The sequence below is a fragment of the Rhinolophus sinicus genome, linkage group LG09 (assembly GCF_036562045.2).
Source record: "Rhinolophus sinicus isolate RSC01 linkage group LG09, ASM3656204v1, whole genome shotgun sequence".
NCBI lineage: Eukaryota > Metazoa > Chordata > Mammalia > Chiroptera > Rhinolophidae > Rhinolophus > Rhinolophus sinicus.
The window spans coordinates 33928771-33946025 of record NC_133758.1 but is presented as its reverse complement, the minus strand read 5'-3'; the positions used below and the strand labels follow the sequence as shown (position 1 = coordinate 33946025).

At 33.7% G+C, this 17255-nt stretch overlaps 2 protein-coding genes across 2 annotated transcripts in view; one reads left to right on the top strand and one right to left on the bottom strand.

Annotated features, from left to right (window-relative positions):
• The window catches only part of DSC1 (desmocollin 1), a 313848-nt gene that overhangs the window by 146146 nt on the left and 150447 nt on the right, over positions 1 to 17255 (bottom strand). The gene's annotated exons all lie outside the window — the stretch shown is intronic.
• DSG1 (desmoglein 1) overlaps positions 44 to 17255 on the top strand; it is a 35489-nt gene continuing 18277 nt past the window's right edge. Inside the window, exons 1-7 of the mRNA XM_019741171.2 lie at positions 44 to 652; positions 9448 to 9483; positions 9748 to 9879; positions 11077 to 11232; positions 12857 to 13001; positions 15234 to 15400; positions 17112 to 17246. Of these exons, the coding sequence (XP_019596730.2) occupies positions 605 to 652; positions 9448 to 9483; positions 9748 to 9879; positions 11077 to 11232; positions 12857 to 13001; positions 15234 to 15400; positions 17112 to 17246 (819 nt within the window). The 5' untranslated portion in view covers positions 44 to 604. The remainder of the gene's footprint in view (positions 653 to 9447; positions 9484 to 9747; positions 9880 to 11076; positions 11233 to 12856; positions 13002 to 15233; positions 15401 to 17111; positions 17247 to 17255) is intronic.

Sequence of the window (17255 nt, the reverse complement as noted above, 5' to 3'; positions counted from 1 at the left end):
AAATTTTCTGTCTCTCAAAGGACAGCTCTGAAAATGACTATTTCCTAACATCCACTGAAATGGAAAGTTTATGATTTTCTACTGTGACCTGAGTGTCTGGCTATGAGCATGGGCCGGATAATCCTCTGAATAATATAAGCATCCAGACTACACTTGCCTTTTTAATATGCAAAGAAGCTAAACAACCTGTGAATAAAGCATAGGGTGAAAAGCCCTTATCAATTGTATAATTCTCCATACTTCTGATCTTTTTAAACACCTGCCACTGAAAACCTTCAGAAAAGGAGTGAATCTTCCATGCCCTACAGAGAGTTACCTTACAGCTGGAAGCAGGGTGTGTCCCTAAGCTTTTACCTGGGAGCAATGATGATCTTGTCAAGCATTTTAGTGAGACCAGCCCAAGTTTTTAGGGTGGGGATCTAGACTGGTTATACGTACCTTCGGTCCTTCTCCCGGAGAAGGCAGAAACACCTCAAAGCCTGCATGTAAGAACATCTACTGAGAAATTATTTTAATCAGACACCAGCTGAGTGGGGGAAAGAAAAAGAACAGAGAAGAACAAACAACACTCCCTTGGTCCTGGATGTAAGAGAACCCAGCAGCGATGAACTGGCACTTCTTTACAACAGCTGCAGTGCTGTTCATTTTTCTGGTAAGTGCATTCTGTTAAAAATCCTCCACGATCATTCTCATTGTAAAGTGAGAACATTTTAGAAAATGTTATTTCTTGTTATTTCTAATCTAAACCCATTAAAAGTTTATGTTAATGACGAGGTAATTTTTATGAACTACATGTTTAAATAGTGTTTCTCTCTTTAATTGAAGACTCGAGATCATATTAAGGCATAAGTGTCAACTCATCATATCACATCTGTGACATGGAAGTCATTGTTAAGTCATGCTGGGAAAAGATTGAATTCGAAAAAGTCATATCACTATTTAATAGCACTTTGCTGTTCAGATTCCCTTTTGCAGGTGGGCTTTTAAAGTAATATTACAGGTGTGTCCTGAATTTTTTAACCTAAATATTTTTTGTCATTCTTTTGGTATCTTTGCTGGTAGATTCACTGTAGTTTGTAAAATATATAAATAGGATCCCTATAAAATTAAAATCACAGCAGTTTGTGATTGGCCTCACTATCCAAATAATCTCATTGTTTTCTTATGTGGTTGGGATCCATGTCACTCATATGGAAAGCCCCGCACTGCTAAGCTATGATTTTATTTAAAACAACAATTTTTTATTTAAAAAGATGGCAGTATGGGAGATTTATAAATAACATAGTAGGTGAAGGAATGGCTATAATTAAAAAGTAAGTATAATTATTACAATACTCGTCCTTACTAATGGAAAATCAGTGATGCTGGTATGCAAGTTGTACGTTGATGTCAGACAAATGTAATGAAATGTTTTATCATTGTCCCCCTTACACGTTATTAGTTCTCTTTTTAGAGATAAAACTAAGCGCAGCGCCAATGTGTTGCATTGATTTCACTTATGTCAAAAATATTAAAATTGTAGTCTCACAGTAAGGTTAATATAATCCAGAGACAAATGCCAGTTAAATCATGATCCAATTTGGCAGGATAGAGTGCTGTGGTTCATATTTGTTTCTACTTGCTTAATTTTGGAACTGGATTGTTGGGTTTCTATAATAACAACTTAGATCTTTGATATGTGGTATGCTGGTTAGTTTGAATTCAGTTTATTAATTAAGAGAGGTCATAACCAGTGGATTTAGTTATAAATGAGCATCATATAAACTGGTAGCTTTAGTTCCAAGCTGCCCTTTAAACATGAGCCCTATTCCATGGATTTTTTAATGGGTCTTTAGGATCAATTGACGTTGTAACTTGCGATGTGGCAGGGATTAATAAGCATTATACAGTATGTCATTTGAACATAAGAGTATTTGTGTATCATGAAATAAACAAACATTTTCATTTTTAATTTCATATAAAGTTGATCCATTAAAGCTTATTTTAGTTACAATTGATTAAAGTTTATTCTGATGCTTACGTATTTTCATTGAATCTATAAGATACCTTATTTCATTATTTTTAGGATTATTTTTAATTAATTACATCCTATACAATCCCTTTAATCCGCCATTTTCTAATTAGTCATTCTTTAGTAAAATGTATCTTTTTATCAAAATCATGTATGCTTATTGAACTTTCTCTCTCTTTGTAGAGAAGTTTCTGGGCTTTTGTATTTTATTTTCTGTTTTTGGATAGGTTTTGTGTGGATTGTTTGTTTGTTTGTTTGTTTGTTGCCATATTTTACTTTGGAATCAATAACAAGTTTCTCATATGCCTTATGAAAATTATGTCTCAAAGAATTTGTTCTATGAGTAATTAAAATGTTTCATTTTTACATTATCATAACTTTTTTTAGAAAACATTTCACTTTTTAAGGTTTGGAAAGTTATAATTTATTTTTACTACTGATTTTACCAGATGATTTGGATAAATGTCCTTTGGAGATATGCAGTCTACCTGTGCTTTAAAATACTATTTTTTTCTGAAAATTCACCACGATAGCAAATTATTCTACTTACCTCTACAGTTCTGCTATCCTCACTGTGAATGTTTACTTTCACCAAACGAAAAACAAACCCATGTAAAGTCTTTATATTCTCTGCTCAAAGTCGATACAAGTGAAAATGTATAGTAGGGAGCATATCTGGACAATTCTGAAAACCTTTAAGATACTTAAACTGGTAGTATCTTTAAGGCAAATCCATTTGAGAGCTGGGTGGCCATCTATTCGTATGTTGTATAGTCTGCTTAATATATCTGAAGGTTTTAGACTTTGTTCAAATTAGAGGGCCAGATTGGGGAGAATAAAGATGACGAACCTGCTCTCACAGAGACCAAGATTGCCACATGACTATTCCATTACTTAGACAAGTCTCCTGGACAGACACTAGCTTACACTGTTATAACACAGCAAGCCAAATAAATGTTACTGATTCTGCATTTATTTTTCTTTGTTTTTATTTTCATGAAATTCGTGTAAGAGGGGGAGGTACAACAGAGAACAATGTTAACTATGCATCAAATATAAGAAATCTCTGAGAATGGTTGTAGCAGTGCTATAAGGAATGGCATGGTCACTATGGGAAAGCAAAACAGAACCAGGAGAATTTTTTTTCCAATGATTTCTAATAATTACTTGCAATTTTGTCAGGTCCAACTAGTCAACTTAAATCAGTGATGTACAATAAATCTCAAGGTGTCTTTTCTATCAAGGCCAACTTTTACAGCAAAGAACTCATATGAACCTATCTTTATCTAGTACCAAGAATAATCCAATTTCTTTAGTTCATTACATCAGTCTAGCTTCCTCTCATTCCATATTTTCTTTAAAAAAATAAAAACAAACAAACCTCTTTGACCACCTGATAAAGTAACTCCACAGTTTGAACTTAGCTGAAATTATTTGGTATACAAGCTAGCGTTTGTCAGAGTATTTCTCAGAACTCAGGCTAAAATACGCAGAAAATAATACATACTTTATTACATAGTCCATCAATTTATTTGAACCAAACATCTTAAATTCCCGTAATTGGGTCCACTAATGCCTGAAGCACGGGAAGGACTAACAAACTACTACAGGCTAAACAGAATACAAGCGAAAGTAGGGATTCTGTATGCTTTCTTGAGAACCTATTACAGTGATATAGATTATAGATATTATAATTTCAGTAAAATATTCTATAGAAAATGGAAACAGTATTTCCATTCCCCTGTTCAGTTTTATCAATTGTATTTAAGCAAAGTCATTTCCATTTATATGGTGTTCTTAACTGCATATTTCACTACAGATTTAGAACCAGCATCTTCTTTTACTCTAATTAAAATAGAGAGTACAAACTGATCATCATTAAATTAGTTTTAGTTGCCGCAGAGTAAAATCATTTTGCCATGCCAGATTTAGAAAAACCTACAGCACTGGGAAGTGCTGTCTTGCTCAATCTGAAAGCTTGGCCCATGAGGGACAAGATTCACCTATTTAACAAGGCTCATGAATCTAGAAAAATCACACCCTTGTCTATACCCAAAGCCCTTCATTTCTGATAACTCTTTCTTCACTATGTATTCTTCAAGGCCATTGTTGCTGAATATCCCCATGTCCTAACAGCATTACCTAACATATAAGCAGGAGGCATGCTCAGCATTGCAGCAAGTCTTACTGTGCTCCCATCAATGAGGTAACACTTTTACAGAGTGCTGGGTCATACCACCCTTGCTGGTTATGTTTGGCATGCAAATTCCTTTAATGGACTTATGCAGGTCAAAGTAGTTTAAATGACATTGGCTGCTGATCTATGCCCCTCTGAGAACTGGTCTATGAAAAAAGAGTCTTTTACACTTATCTAAAGAAAAACCACATCCCTACAAATTAATGGGGATTTGCTCATAAAACTTCTTGACTGTAAGTTATGTGAGGGCAGCTTCTGTATCTCATTTACTTGTATCCATCATAGTGCTTTGTACCAGTGCAAAATTACTCAACAAATGTCTAATCACACAAAGTAGAAGCATCAGAAAAGGATTTTTGGATAGTTTATATTTGTCTCCCCCCACACATTCCAAAAATCATCAAGGTATTAAACATGAAAACAATCATGTTAAGTCTGCCTAACACTTATTTTTATGGTGTAGTACTACATTTACTTTACATTCCTTGTAAGGCTTATCATAATGTTTTCAGGGTTTAAGCCCTTCAAAAGGCTTAATCCAGCCTTGGAACCACACAATACATATTAGGCAGGTATTTGCCAAATAAATAAATAAATAAATGAAAAAAGAAGACAAATCAACCTATCAGGAATTCAACTCCAGACTGACAGATTTTGTCCAAGTAATAGAAAGGAAAGACAAAAAAGGAACTTCTTAAAAAAAGAAGCAAATTATTATATTTTAGCTTTGTCTCAAGTTCATCCTTGTGATGTATGTAATAGTTAAATACATTAGAATTTTTTTCATGTTGCGTGTTTTACTTTTTTTTAATTAAAGTTTATTGGGGTGACAATTGTTAGTAAAGTTACATAGGTTTCAAGTGTACAATTCTGCAATACATCATCTATATATCACATTGTGTGTTCACCACCCAGAGGGGAGTGGTAGATGAGGGTAAAAGGGATCAAATACATTAGAATTTGATGCTTAACAAAACTGCCAAGTGACTGTGGAAGTTCACCTAAGTTATTAAATGGAAGAGGTTTTCTTTGTAAAAAGTATTTGTTACTACTTTCAAGACCATTTTTATTATATGCAAAGAAATGTAAAACTCCATATCCAAAGAAAAGAACTAAAAATGATTATAATTAGAGAATCATTAAAATTAGTATGGAATTTTTTGTCCTGCAGCTTTTTTTTTTTTTTTTAAATATGTGGATTGGCTTCTACAATAAAGAGACAACTCATTGAGGATGCACTTCAAGTGAATTATTCACTGCTTTCTTAGAATTTTGGATTCCAAAGGGCTTTAGTCTCATATACAGATGAGGACACGGAGGCAAAGAATGGCTAAGTGACTTACCCCAATGTCCAGATCCAGTGGGCAAGATAGCTGAGATGTATTTAATGAATACTCCTGTATTCATCTTGAAGTGAATCTCCATCACGGCCTCGAATTTCCAACTTATTTCGGAATCCAAACTAGTCTTCTAATTACCAGAGAATAACCTTTCCTTTGCTCTAGGGATGAGGTCTAGATCATTCAGAACAATGTCCTACTTCCCTTTCCTAATCAATTTATTTTAATCTCCATCCTTCCTCTTTTCCTCACCTTCTGTCTCTAAAGTCCTTTCTTTCCGCCCATTCCCTCCTGCTCTCTCCCTCACATCTTCATCAAGTACTTTCTCAACCTCTCCTGTTTCAAATCAGAACATCCTACTCTCCCCTTTCTTTACCTTCAAAAATCCACATCTTCCTCTCCCCAAATATCTACTTGGATGCTACATCTAATTCTACTAACACTTCTTTTCCTTATATCACCCAATTTTTCAAAAACGTGGCATCTTTATGTCCTCTTCCCCTCCATCTTATTCCCCAATCCCTGGCCGACAGGAAGCGCTTATTCCATCCAACTGAAATCATTCTTCTTTAAGTTGAGGTCACAGAAAACCTCAGGATTTCCTCACAATTCACTGTGCTCTGCTTTTTTTTAATATCATATCCAGCACTAGTTTACACCATATGTCTTTCAATTCTCCCTTTCTCTCATATCTGTGACATTGCATTTTATTTTTCTCTTATTTCTTTGGCCACTTCTTTTTTATCTCATTCTTTGTTTCTTGTTCACTGTCATTGTTCCTAGTTATATAAATGTAGGAATTCCCCTAGTTTCATCCTCAGCCACAGGGTGTTTCTTTGCTGTATTCTCTACTTTAGGGATTTCAAATTCTCCCATGATTTCAACCATTCTATCTGAGCAGATGTCCCTCAGATCTATGTCTCATGCCTGAACTATAGCTCGTGGTCTGACACATATTTCAAGTCGCTGAACATCTCTACCAGTCATTTCTCTGGCATCTTAAACTCGATGTGTTCTAACCTGCTAAATTCTGCTTCTGCCTTGCTCCTGACCTAGTTTAAACCTACCATCCCCTTATATTCTTCCCTCTCTTCACTCCCACATCCCATTTGTTCTCAAGCCCTGTCAATTTCAACCATGTAGTGTCTCTCCCTTGATCTTTCCCCGTCTGTTCCCACTGCCACTATTCCAGGTCAACTCTTTCTCATCTCTGGACTAATTTGATGCAGAAACTCAACTGCTCGTGGCCTATAATTGCTGCCTTTTCCCGCCACTCCCATCACTGTTGTCAAAATCCACAATTTGATCATGCCTTTCCCATAATCAACAAACTTCAGTATTTTCCTACTGCACACAAGATTTGGTGTTAGACTGGGCAAGGTAACTATATAATTTAGTCAACTCCTCTCATTTTACGAATGACAAAACTAAAGCTCAGAGAATTTAGGAAGTACATTGAGAGTGTTCTGACTCTACCAAGTGCTCTTTTTATCTCCTTATTTTGCCTTTGAAAGTCAAAGAGTGACTTTGTTTCAAAGTTTATTCTGGACGCTGAGCAAAAGACAATACGGTTATGTCAACACAACATATTTTTAAGCATACTTGGCAGTTTTTTTAATTACTATTCCAATTGAGAGCCTGACACTATGGTGAAACCTACTCGGTCTTCTGCCTAAGTTGGCTCTCATGGGAAAAAGAATGACACAGCTTCATAAGGTGGGAAGGTTAGTCATTTGGCATAGTTCTCCAAAACAAACAGCAAGCACTGATACTTCAGTGTGGTAAGGGAAGTGCAAGACAGATAACACATGAACACACAATTCTGTAGCTGTGAAGAAATGGCTTCCAAACAGGCAAATAAGGTATCTCCACACCACCATCCCACACCCAGAAATGAGAGGAATAAGTGCTTATGAGTTCACAAGTAGCAAGAAGTACACATCTGCATTAACATCATTTCAGTTCTGCACCCAGCAGGGACTCTATAGTAACATTCCAGTTACTTGTCCAAACCATTTGGGCCATTTACTTTTCTTTCCTCTTCCTCCAGCATGACTATTATTCTTGTTGTGAGTATCATATATACTAACACAAGGATATACTAACACAAGGATATCCTAATCACAAGAATAATATGAGATTAGATGAAAATCAAAATTCTTTGAATTCTCAAAGTTGTAATGTCAGTTCTTTGAAGTATACTTTATTTCATAATTAACTTAAAATAGGATATCTTTTACTTTATTATAAAATCCACACCTCAAGCACAAGATTAGGCTGAGTTGGATTGTATTTAGCCATAAATTAATATCCAAACCTCAGTTTCCTCAGCTACAAAATGAAAATAATTATAGTATTGACCACAGGTAGTTGTGAAAATTGAGTGCATGAGGTTCTCTAAACCTGTTGTCTAATACTTAGTTATCATTCAGTGAATTATAATGGTGGTAATGATAATGATTAACATTAACTATATATCATCAGTATATAACTCCTATAATAAAAATATTATCTCTTGAAACTACTCATATTGACCATAAATATATATTTTCTTGAATTATCAATTATAGCAATTTTTAAAAACTATGTACTTGAACACTGAAAATTTATTTTCCATTTAATGGTGAAATTAAAACTATAAAAAGTAATTTATTATATTTTGAAATTACTATTATTAGTATTTTTTAAAATGCAAACTATATTTTTCTTTTATCAGTAATACAGATAAAGCCTGATTGTGATAACAACTTTCATACTTTGCAATTCAGAAAAAAAAATGAAATAGAAGTTAAAAATGTCTTATGTAGGGAGAAATAACTAAATATTTATACCATATTTAATTAATTCTAAAATTGAAAACTTAATATATTCAAACTAGCCTTCAAACCCACACCTAATTTTTTAGGGAGATATTTTATGTTTTAAGTAGACTGATATATTAAACTTAGCACATTAGTGTCTGTGTTTTTAGAAATGCCTTTGATTTTTAGAGAAAAATAAATTAAATTATCCTGATATTACAGTTAAATCATATGTAAAGATCAAGGTCAAAGCTGAAACTAAACAGAGCTCTTCCTGACTAGCTCACTTACTTAATGCAGGAGGCAGACTAATGGAAGTTGCTTACCCAGCAATTTGTCCCTACACTCCTGCAATTTCTTCTCCTTGCTATGAAAGGATGCATTTATAGCATCTATTTTGTTTAGTTCTAACAATAAAACATCAAACATGAGCTCATTTTTACATAGAGGAAATTATTTGCTTTTCTTTCAGAACTTTTTATTTTCATATTTCAAAGCAGGTGAAAAAATTTATCATCTTAAGATTTTCAAGAATACTAGAAAATCATCCATTTAGAATTGGATTGTGAAGAAGCGAATATTTTGAAGGTTTCGGATACTTTCTGTTTCATATCCTTTCTTCACTCCAAAAAATTTTTTTTTCTATTTCTATCTGTGGCTATTCAGATGCTAAATCTATGGTCAAAACTTTTCGTATCATAACTTACTGTTGAACATCGCTGAACAGCATTAGACTATCTCCAGCTCTTCAGGCACAAGATTTTCTAACAGAATCCATTTCCAACCTTCATAACCACTGGGTTCTAGCTGCAAATGTACTAGGTCGTATGATTACAAGTATCTACATAGGCTAAGAATGAAAAGGTGGTTAAAAAAACAAAAGTAATAATACAAAGAGCAAATTGAAAAGTAAAAACTAAAAGAAAAGGAATCCTTAGCATCATCATCAGACCTGAGAGATAAACCAGATCCACTTGTTTAGACTGAGAAAATAATTGTAATGACTCAGATTTGTTTGATTTTTTATATGATTTGATAACATGAATTGTAAAGTATTTCATTAAATATTAACTTATGTTTATCTTATTTTTTTTATAGGTGGTGGTGGAAATCAACAGTGAATTTCGAATCCAGGTAACATATAGTAAATCTATTTCTTAAAATTGAAAACAAAAGAAAATGGTTCGGAAGTAACAACATATCCCCTCCCAAAAAAAGTCATCCTTACAAGTAAAGTTAATGCTATGTTAAAATTAATAGAGTATGAAAATTATCAATTTTCTTAATTAAACTTCCTTTCTTTCTGACATTACAATTACTCCCTCCTCCAAATTCTTCAGTGGAATGAATTATGAATAAAAATTAATAGATACAATTACTTTACCCTGCCCACTCAAGGTAAGAGATTATAACACTAAAAATGGCACCATCAAGTGGCATTCAATCAGAAGGCAAAAACGTGAATGGATCAAGTTCGCTGCAGCCTGTCGTGAAGGTGAAGACAACTCAAAGAGGAACCCAATTGCCAAAGTAAGTATCAGCTCCAAAACATAAAACTGAAAATCAAAATAGGTGGAGTTAAAGTTTAAAGTGAATCTGTCTCTTAAATATTTTATGAATCTATCTCACTGAGAAGTTATGATACAGAACTATAGTTATTCAGATGATGAAAATTGAAGCCATTAAAAGGATAAACTAAGAAATGTAGGCACTCAGGTAAACAATTAAACATTGACTCGCCTCACTGGTGAAATTTCTACATATTAATATGCATTAACCCAAACTCCAGAGTTTAAAAATATAGTGATTTAAATAATAAAGTTAACATTCAGCACATTCACAGGAACTGTTTCAATGTGTGCTCTTTCTGCCTCATAAACTGTTAGAATTAAATTCCTACTTTTGTCTTGTTTATGAATATTCATGATGTACCGTTTCATATTCTTTTTCCTTGCATTTCCCTTATATTCCTTTGTACACACACACACACATACACACTCAGAAACACATCCTTACACACAGATTCACTCAAATACAAAATATATATGTACACACACACACATACAAACACACACATTTTCATACAGATATACACAGAGACATTCCCCATACAACATTTTATTTCAAGAAATGAGTCCTGGTTTCTGTAACCATTTATTTGAAGTGATTTCCTTGCTTTTCTGCTAATACATTCTCCCTATTTTCAGAATTAAGAGCTTCTACACAGAGTCTGGTATCTCTTGTTGCCTACATAAATCCACTTAGATCTTTTAAAACCACATTTTTTAAAAAGTTTTGAATTGGAAGATCAATGTTATGTAATGACAGCATTGGCCAACTCCTTAAGAAGGCAAGGGGTTCCCTGCTTCAGACCTTGTGTAACATACAGCCTGAAAATAATACAATCATATTGTAAATATTGAATGAATTAATACATGCATGAATGATGATTGCATAGACTTAGATTTATTAGGGTGATATTTTACTTTTTTCTAAGTTGGTAGAAATACATATTGAATGTCTTGCATTACACTGTCAGTTATCGTTGAACATGCTAGAGCTGTAACTACTCCACTTTCCTAGAAAAAATACTTCTCTATTTTCAGAATTTCCCCCAAAATAACAAGGACAGCACATTCAACAATTCTCAAGAAAAACAGCTATCATATCAAACATAGCAGACTTTATTTACTCCCTGTAATATTTTCATTTATGCTCTTTCTGCAGATTCATTCAGACTGTGCTGCAGACCAGCAAGTTACATACCGCATCTCTGGAGTAGGAATCGATCAACCACCTTATGGAGTCTTCATTATTAATCAAAAAACTGGTGAAATTAACATAACATCCATAGTTGATCGGGAAGTCACACCATTTTTCATTGTAAGTGGGTGCCATGGCGATATATAGGTTCAGGCCTAAATTATTTTTGGAGTATCTTAAGCTCAGATCATACTTGATTTGATTTCAAGAGTCTCGGTCTTAGGTACTTTTGGTTGTCTCTTAATTCGTGAGCAGCCCATGACCCAAAAGACACACACAGAAGACTGGGAGACAAAGGCTTGTTTTGCTTAAGTGCAAAACTGCAAAAATGCTAACCTCTGGCCCCAAGTGGCAAAATAAAGTAGTTGCTTGGAAGGGCAAGTACTCAACTTTTACCTCCTTTTCTTAAATTCAGTTGAGTCGCTTTCCTCTCACTCCAATGCAGTGATGATTCTGTAACTACTATGGGAGACTTTTCTGAGTTAAGCTACTTTATTATAAATATATATTACTCAAGCTCACCTGAGCACAGAATGTGCCGTGAAAAGACTTCAGTTCCTCAACTGAATCTTAACCTATTCTTTACAGTAGCTGTGACAAAGCTTAAGTGTGTTCACTCTTCAAACTTTACTTTCCACCGTAAGCAGATGACCTCGTGACCAACTTCATTAAAAGATCCAAAGCCCCTCACAAGCTCCTACAATTAATTCTCTCTCCTCAAGCTCAGAAATGTGCTACATTAAATCCAAAAGGAAGATAAATTTTCTGGTTTTCTTCCAGTTTATCTCAAGAGATTTCCATTGTCCCATAATTACCTGGTTCTTCAAGAACCTTAGTCTATCAACTTTGCTTTTTCTTGCCTTTTCTGCTTGCTTTGTTGATCGCTTCCATCATGGTCAACACTTGTTAATATTTAATATTAAAAATAAAGAAATAAAATCTTCCTTAATCTTGTAACCTTTTCTATTAAAACCCTACTAATCCATATCCAAAAATACCTTCAAATAGTAATCTATGCTTGCTGTTTTCACTCATACTTTGTCTGTATTCCTCAAACTATTTTAATTCCTTAGTCTTCTGTTCTTAATCTATATTCTTGCCTTATTTCCCACAATGTTTCCCACCCACTCTCTAAATCAGCATGCCAGCCTATTAGCTTTTCTTGAAACACAATGCATTTATATGAAATATACCAAATAGATAAAAGTACTTTTTTTTACATTATACTTATGTACACTTCTAATAATAATAATATTAATTATACAAACAACCCATATAACCACCACCTAGCTTATGAATGCTATATTTCTTTGAAACCTCTATGTGACTAATCTTTACCACAGCCTCAACCCCCTATTGGTCCCTATTCCTAACGTCAAACAATGCATTTTCATTATTCTGTTTCTTTCCTTACATGAATCCTTTTGCTTGGAAAACCAGACAATTGCCACCTCTGCCTGTTGAAATTCTCTTTCAAAGTCCATCTCAATCATTACATCCTCCTATGTAGTCACAGTATTTTTGTTCTTCCTTTTGTAACTGGTCATGTTATCTTTTCTCAAATGGTATTTTGAATTTGTTTTTGCCTCCCCTTATTGATTATAAGTAGTGCTTGTGCTTATACTCTAGTAGGAAATAAATGTCTTATTTTTCTTTTAGTTACCCACAGTACCTCGCATAGTACTCAAAAAGTAAGAACTTAATATGTGTTGCACCATCTAATTATTCCTCTTTTCTCTCTTAGATATATTGCCGGGCTCTGAATGCACAGGGTCAAGACTTAGAGAGGCCTCTTGAGCTCAGAGTCAGGGTTTTGGATATAAATGACAACCCTCCAGTATTTTCTATGACTACTTTTCTAGGACAAATAGAAGAAAATTCTGATGCAAGTAAGTATTCAACTTTAAGTAAACAAGAATATTCTGGCTTCCAGATCATTCTGAACAGCCAGGCAACTAGAGGCTAAATTATGTCAACATATTACATCAGAAATGTAAGAGATAATTATAGAAAAGCATGCAAAAGAGAGAGGTGTGAGGAATTCTCCATAATGGCTTTCCCTTCAACTGCGGAAGCAGCTCCAATCCATCATACACAAGGAGCAACTCCAAAGTAATGAAAAGAATTTTCTTGTGTAACTCATACACCAGCTTTGTAGTGGATTCCTAAGGAGAAATTCCAAAAGGACTTTGCACAGTGGTGGCAGGGGCAGTGCGAGTATTTAGCCTCTCGGCCAGATTGCTTTGAAGGGCAATCTTACCCACTTCTGTTCATACTGCTTTTTTCTGCTTTTTTTAATTGTTTTTAATTAAAGTTTATTGGGGGTGACAATTATTAGTAAATTTACATAAAGTCACTCATAGAAATCGCTTCCAGGCAATCTACTTTGTAGCCATAATCTTCAAGAGCTTTTGTTGACAGCAAATAAATGCAAAACAATAGTTTCCCCTTCTTCTATACAATTTAATAAATATAGGTTTTGTTTGCTTTTTAGTCAAGTCACTGATTTTATGTATTTCAAATGTTTATAAACCTAATCCTTTGGCCCACCATGCACATTTAAAGCTGATTGTCTCAAGTGGCGCTAGTTGAAGGGCACTAGAAGCCTATAAATAGGTAGAGGATTTACCTGAAAGAGCTTCGACAATCTAAAGGTGTAATGGCCTCCTTATGGATTACTGCAAATGGCAACATTTGAACTGCCAAATATTCAGTCATTGGAAATGATAGTACATTAGCTGCTTAGCACACTATTGAAAATTGTCCTAAATATATTAAAAACAGCAGAGATCATTTTTTATTTGAATTCAAAACTTCAACTTACTTTCAATCTTTAAGTGGTATAATTTCTTATAAATTCAAAAAATCCTTATATTTTACTTTTATTCATTAAAATACTATACCTATATTTTGACCTTTTAAAAATATCATTCTAAAAATTTTTTTCTGAAAATATTCACACAATATGAAAAGTAAAAATGGAATAGAAATTTGTTGTTTTTTTTTCTCTTCAGAGGCAGCACTATCATTAGTTACTTAGGTACATATGTTCTTAATTATATAAATATATATAAACATCTCTTTGGAAATAAATGGGACCCTTTTCTACATGCTAATCCACAATGGGAACTTTTATTTAAATACATTTTTCACATATTTCCATCTTAGGAAATATAGATTTCTTCATTCCTCTTAACATGTGTATCAGATTCTTTGTATGGATGTACCATAATTAATTAATTAATTGCCTATTGAGAACTTTTTTGAAGTGGTGCTGAAATGAATACACAGTGAGAGAGATAGTGAAGGAGGGAGAGAGAGATAGATGGGAGATACTCTGGTGCATTTGCGGCTATAAGACACAAACTGTGCTTAAAATAGTTTGAGTGTAGAGGAAAATTCTTGTTTATGAATATTGGCTGCTTTTCACATTCTCTAGTGTCCTTTATCAAAACTGCTTATAAGGTGAATGGAAAGGATGAGGGATAGGACAAAGTATGTAGTTAAACAAACATTTCTCTAAACTGACTAATTACCGCACTTCACTAGGAGTCCTACAAAACACAACAATTATATATATATATATAGTGCACTATTCAGTATGAACTCTACATAATTTTCTCTCCTTAAGCTGTTTAATTCTCTTATGATTCAGTGAGGACAGTACTATTACCATTCCCTCACAAACATGAAAACTGAGGCCAAGATCATGTAGAAAGTTCTATGATTGGGAAAGAGTTGGTCTGGCCTTAAATTCATTTTGTTTAAACACAGCAGCCTTAAAAAAAAACAAAAAAAACAAAACAAAAAAAAAAACAAAAAAAAAAACAGAGAGAGAGAGAGAGAAAATTATCCTAGAATAAGAAATGGAAAGGCAGAATAAAACATTTCTTTGTTTTCTATCAGCAACGTCTAGGTTCTTGGTAAAATGTGATCTTTTTGTCAACGTAAAGGTATAGAAAGGAGCTAAGATATTAGTATGTTGAAGAAGTAGAAAGAAAAATGGTAGAGTGCACATTATAATGACCAACTAACCTTAACACTTTGTTGAAAAAGCAATAAACTATACTATAACAAAAATGCAAACTGTCCACTTGCAATCAATATTCCTTGATTTCTAGATACCCTGGTGATGAGACTCAATGCTACTGATGCAGATGAACCAAATAATTTGAACTCAAAAATAGCCTTCAAGATCATAAGCCAGGAACCTTCTGATTCACCCATGTTTATTATCAACAGATACACTGGAGAAATCCGAACAATGAATAATTTTTTAGACAGAGAGGTAATTTCTTTTTCTGTTAATGTGTTTGTTGTTAGTCTTATAGGAACTGATTTTAAAAGTAAGACTACCTAAGAAAGAAAAAGAAAAAGGAAACAATATTTAAAAATTTTAATTACACAGCCTTTTCACATAATGGTAATGATGTAAGAAATCTTTAAAATGAAAAAATGGGGATTCCTTGAATATATTTTATACTCTCACTTTTCCTTTTTTTACTTAGGATTTGCCTCAGATTAAGAAAACTATATTCTGAGAGTACATAAAAATATGCATAAGGGAGAGGCAAAGGCTTCATTTTTTAAAAATGAGTTTTTTACTGATACAAATTTAAGAAACATTTGCTATTATATTCTCCATCTTGGTGAGTCACAATGCATGTGAACATGGTAGAAGCTCCGAAAATTTTACTGGCTAAGAAACTTGTTTATCATTCTTTAACTCAGTGTATCCTAAGCTCATTTGACAATAGATATCTTTTTTCTTCCTTTGTCGCACCTACTGACAGCCCACTGATTATTTTGGGAAATGAATTACAGGATCAGAATGATAGATAGAAATTAAGTAACATCCTCATCAATCTTTTCATTTACAAATAAGAACGTAGTGATTGTTAGCAAATTAGAATCAGCATTACATGGTTTCTATCCTGACATGTGGTCCCACAATTTAATTTAAAAATATTATATTTTTCATTATTTTTTAATATTGATAGAATACAGCTAACCTGTATGTATTTTAGGGATATAAGAAAGTCTTATTTTCTAATTGATACTGAATTAAATTTTCTTTTAATCATTATAGTTATTTAAAAATGACAGTCTCCCCGTTAATGATTCCTATGGAGGTCTAGGATAAATCAGATTATTTTTACACTTTTTAATGATCCAACTATCATCAGTTTCCAGGTTACCTATTACTCTTTTTTGTCTGTTTGAAAATTACCACCAGAGGAAATTGACTAGCTGGCGCTTTCTCAAGCTTTCTTAAAGAACTCAGTGAAATTCCTTTAATGTCAAAAAAGTTTTAATGGTGAAGAGCTCTAGAAAGTAAAAGTACTCTGAAGTCACTGGGAAACCACCCAACATTCTTAACCTGGGGTCCATGGAGAGACCTCAAGATGTCTTTAACTATGAATCCTCTAAGATTATACCTACAATTTTGAATGAGGATGCAAATATGCATTTGTCTGGGAAAAGATTCATAGCTTTTACCAGCTTCTAAAAATTTAAGCACCATTTAGTAGAATCAAAGATAGAGCATCAATAATTCCACTGCCACCACCTGCCACCCCCGAGAAATGCAAACCATTTGCTATCTCTTTATTCTTCTTGTTCATTTAGGGCTGATTATTTAAGTTATGGAATTTTCATGCCAAAATCCCTGGTAAACCTTAATCTCTCTCCTCCTGATCATTTTGATGTGATTTACCCTTTATGTATGTTTTCAAATCCTGAGCATATGATAATGAATGAAGCCTTTACAGAAAGTTGCTTCTTTTAAGAGGCTGGATAAGCGCTTTTGGGACTAGAAGTGGTGACTTCCATATTGATTCAGGTGATCTTTGTGGATTTTCAATCATCTGTGTTACCCCTATTTCCATCATAAATGTATGTAAATATTCAGCCAACATTTTAAAAGAACTTTGCATCAGACAGAATAAGGACTGTCTATGTGAACTGTGATATTGTTTGTAATGTGTGTGTTTTTTTAGCAATATGGCCAGTATTCTCTTGCTGTAAAAGGCTCAGACCGAGATGGCGGGTCAGATGGTCTGTCAGCAGAGTGTGATTGCAGTATTAAAATCCTTGATGTCAATGATAACATCCCATACACGGAACTGCCTACAGTAAGTATT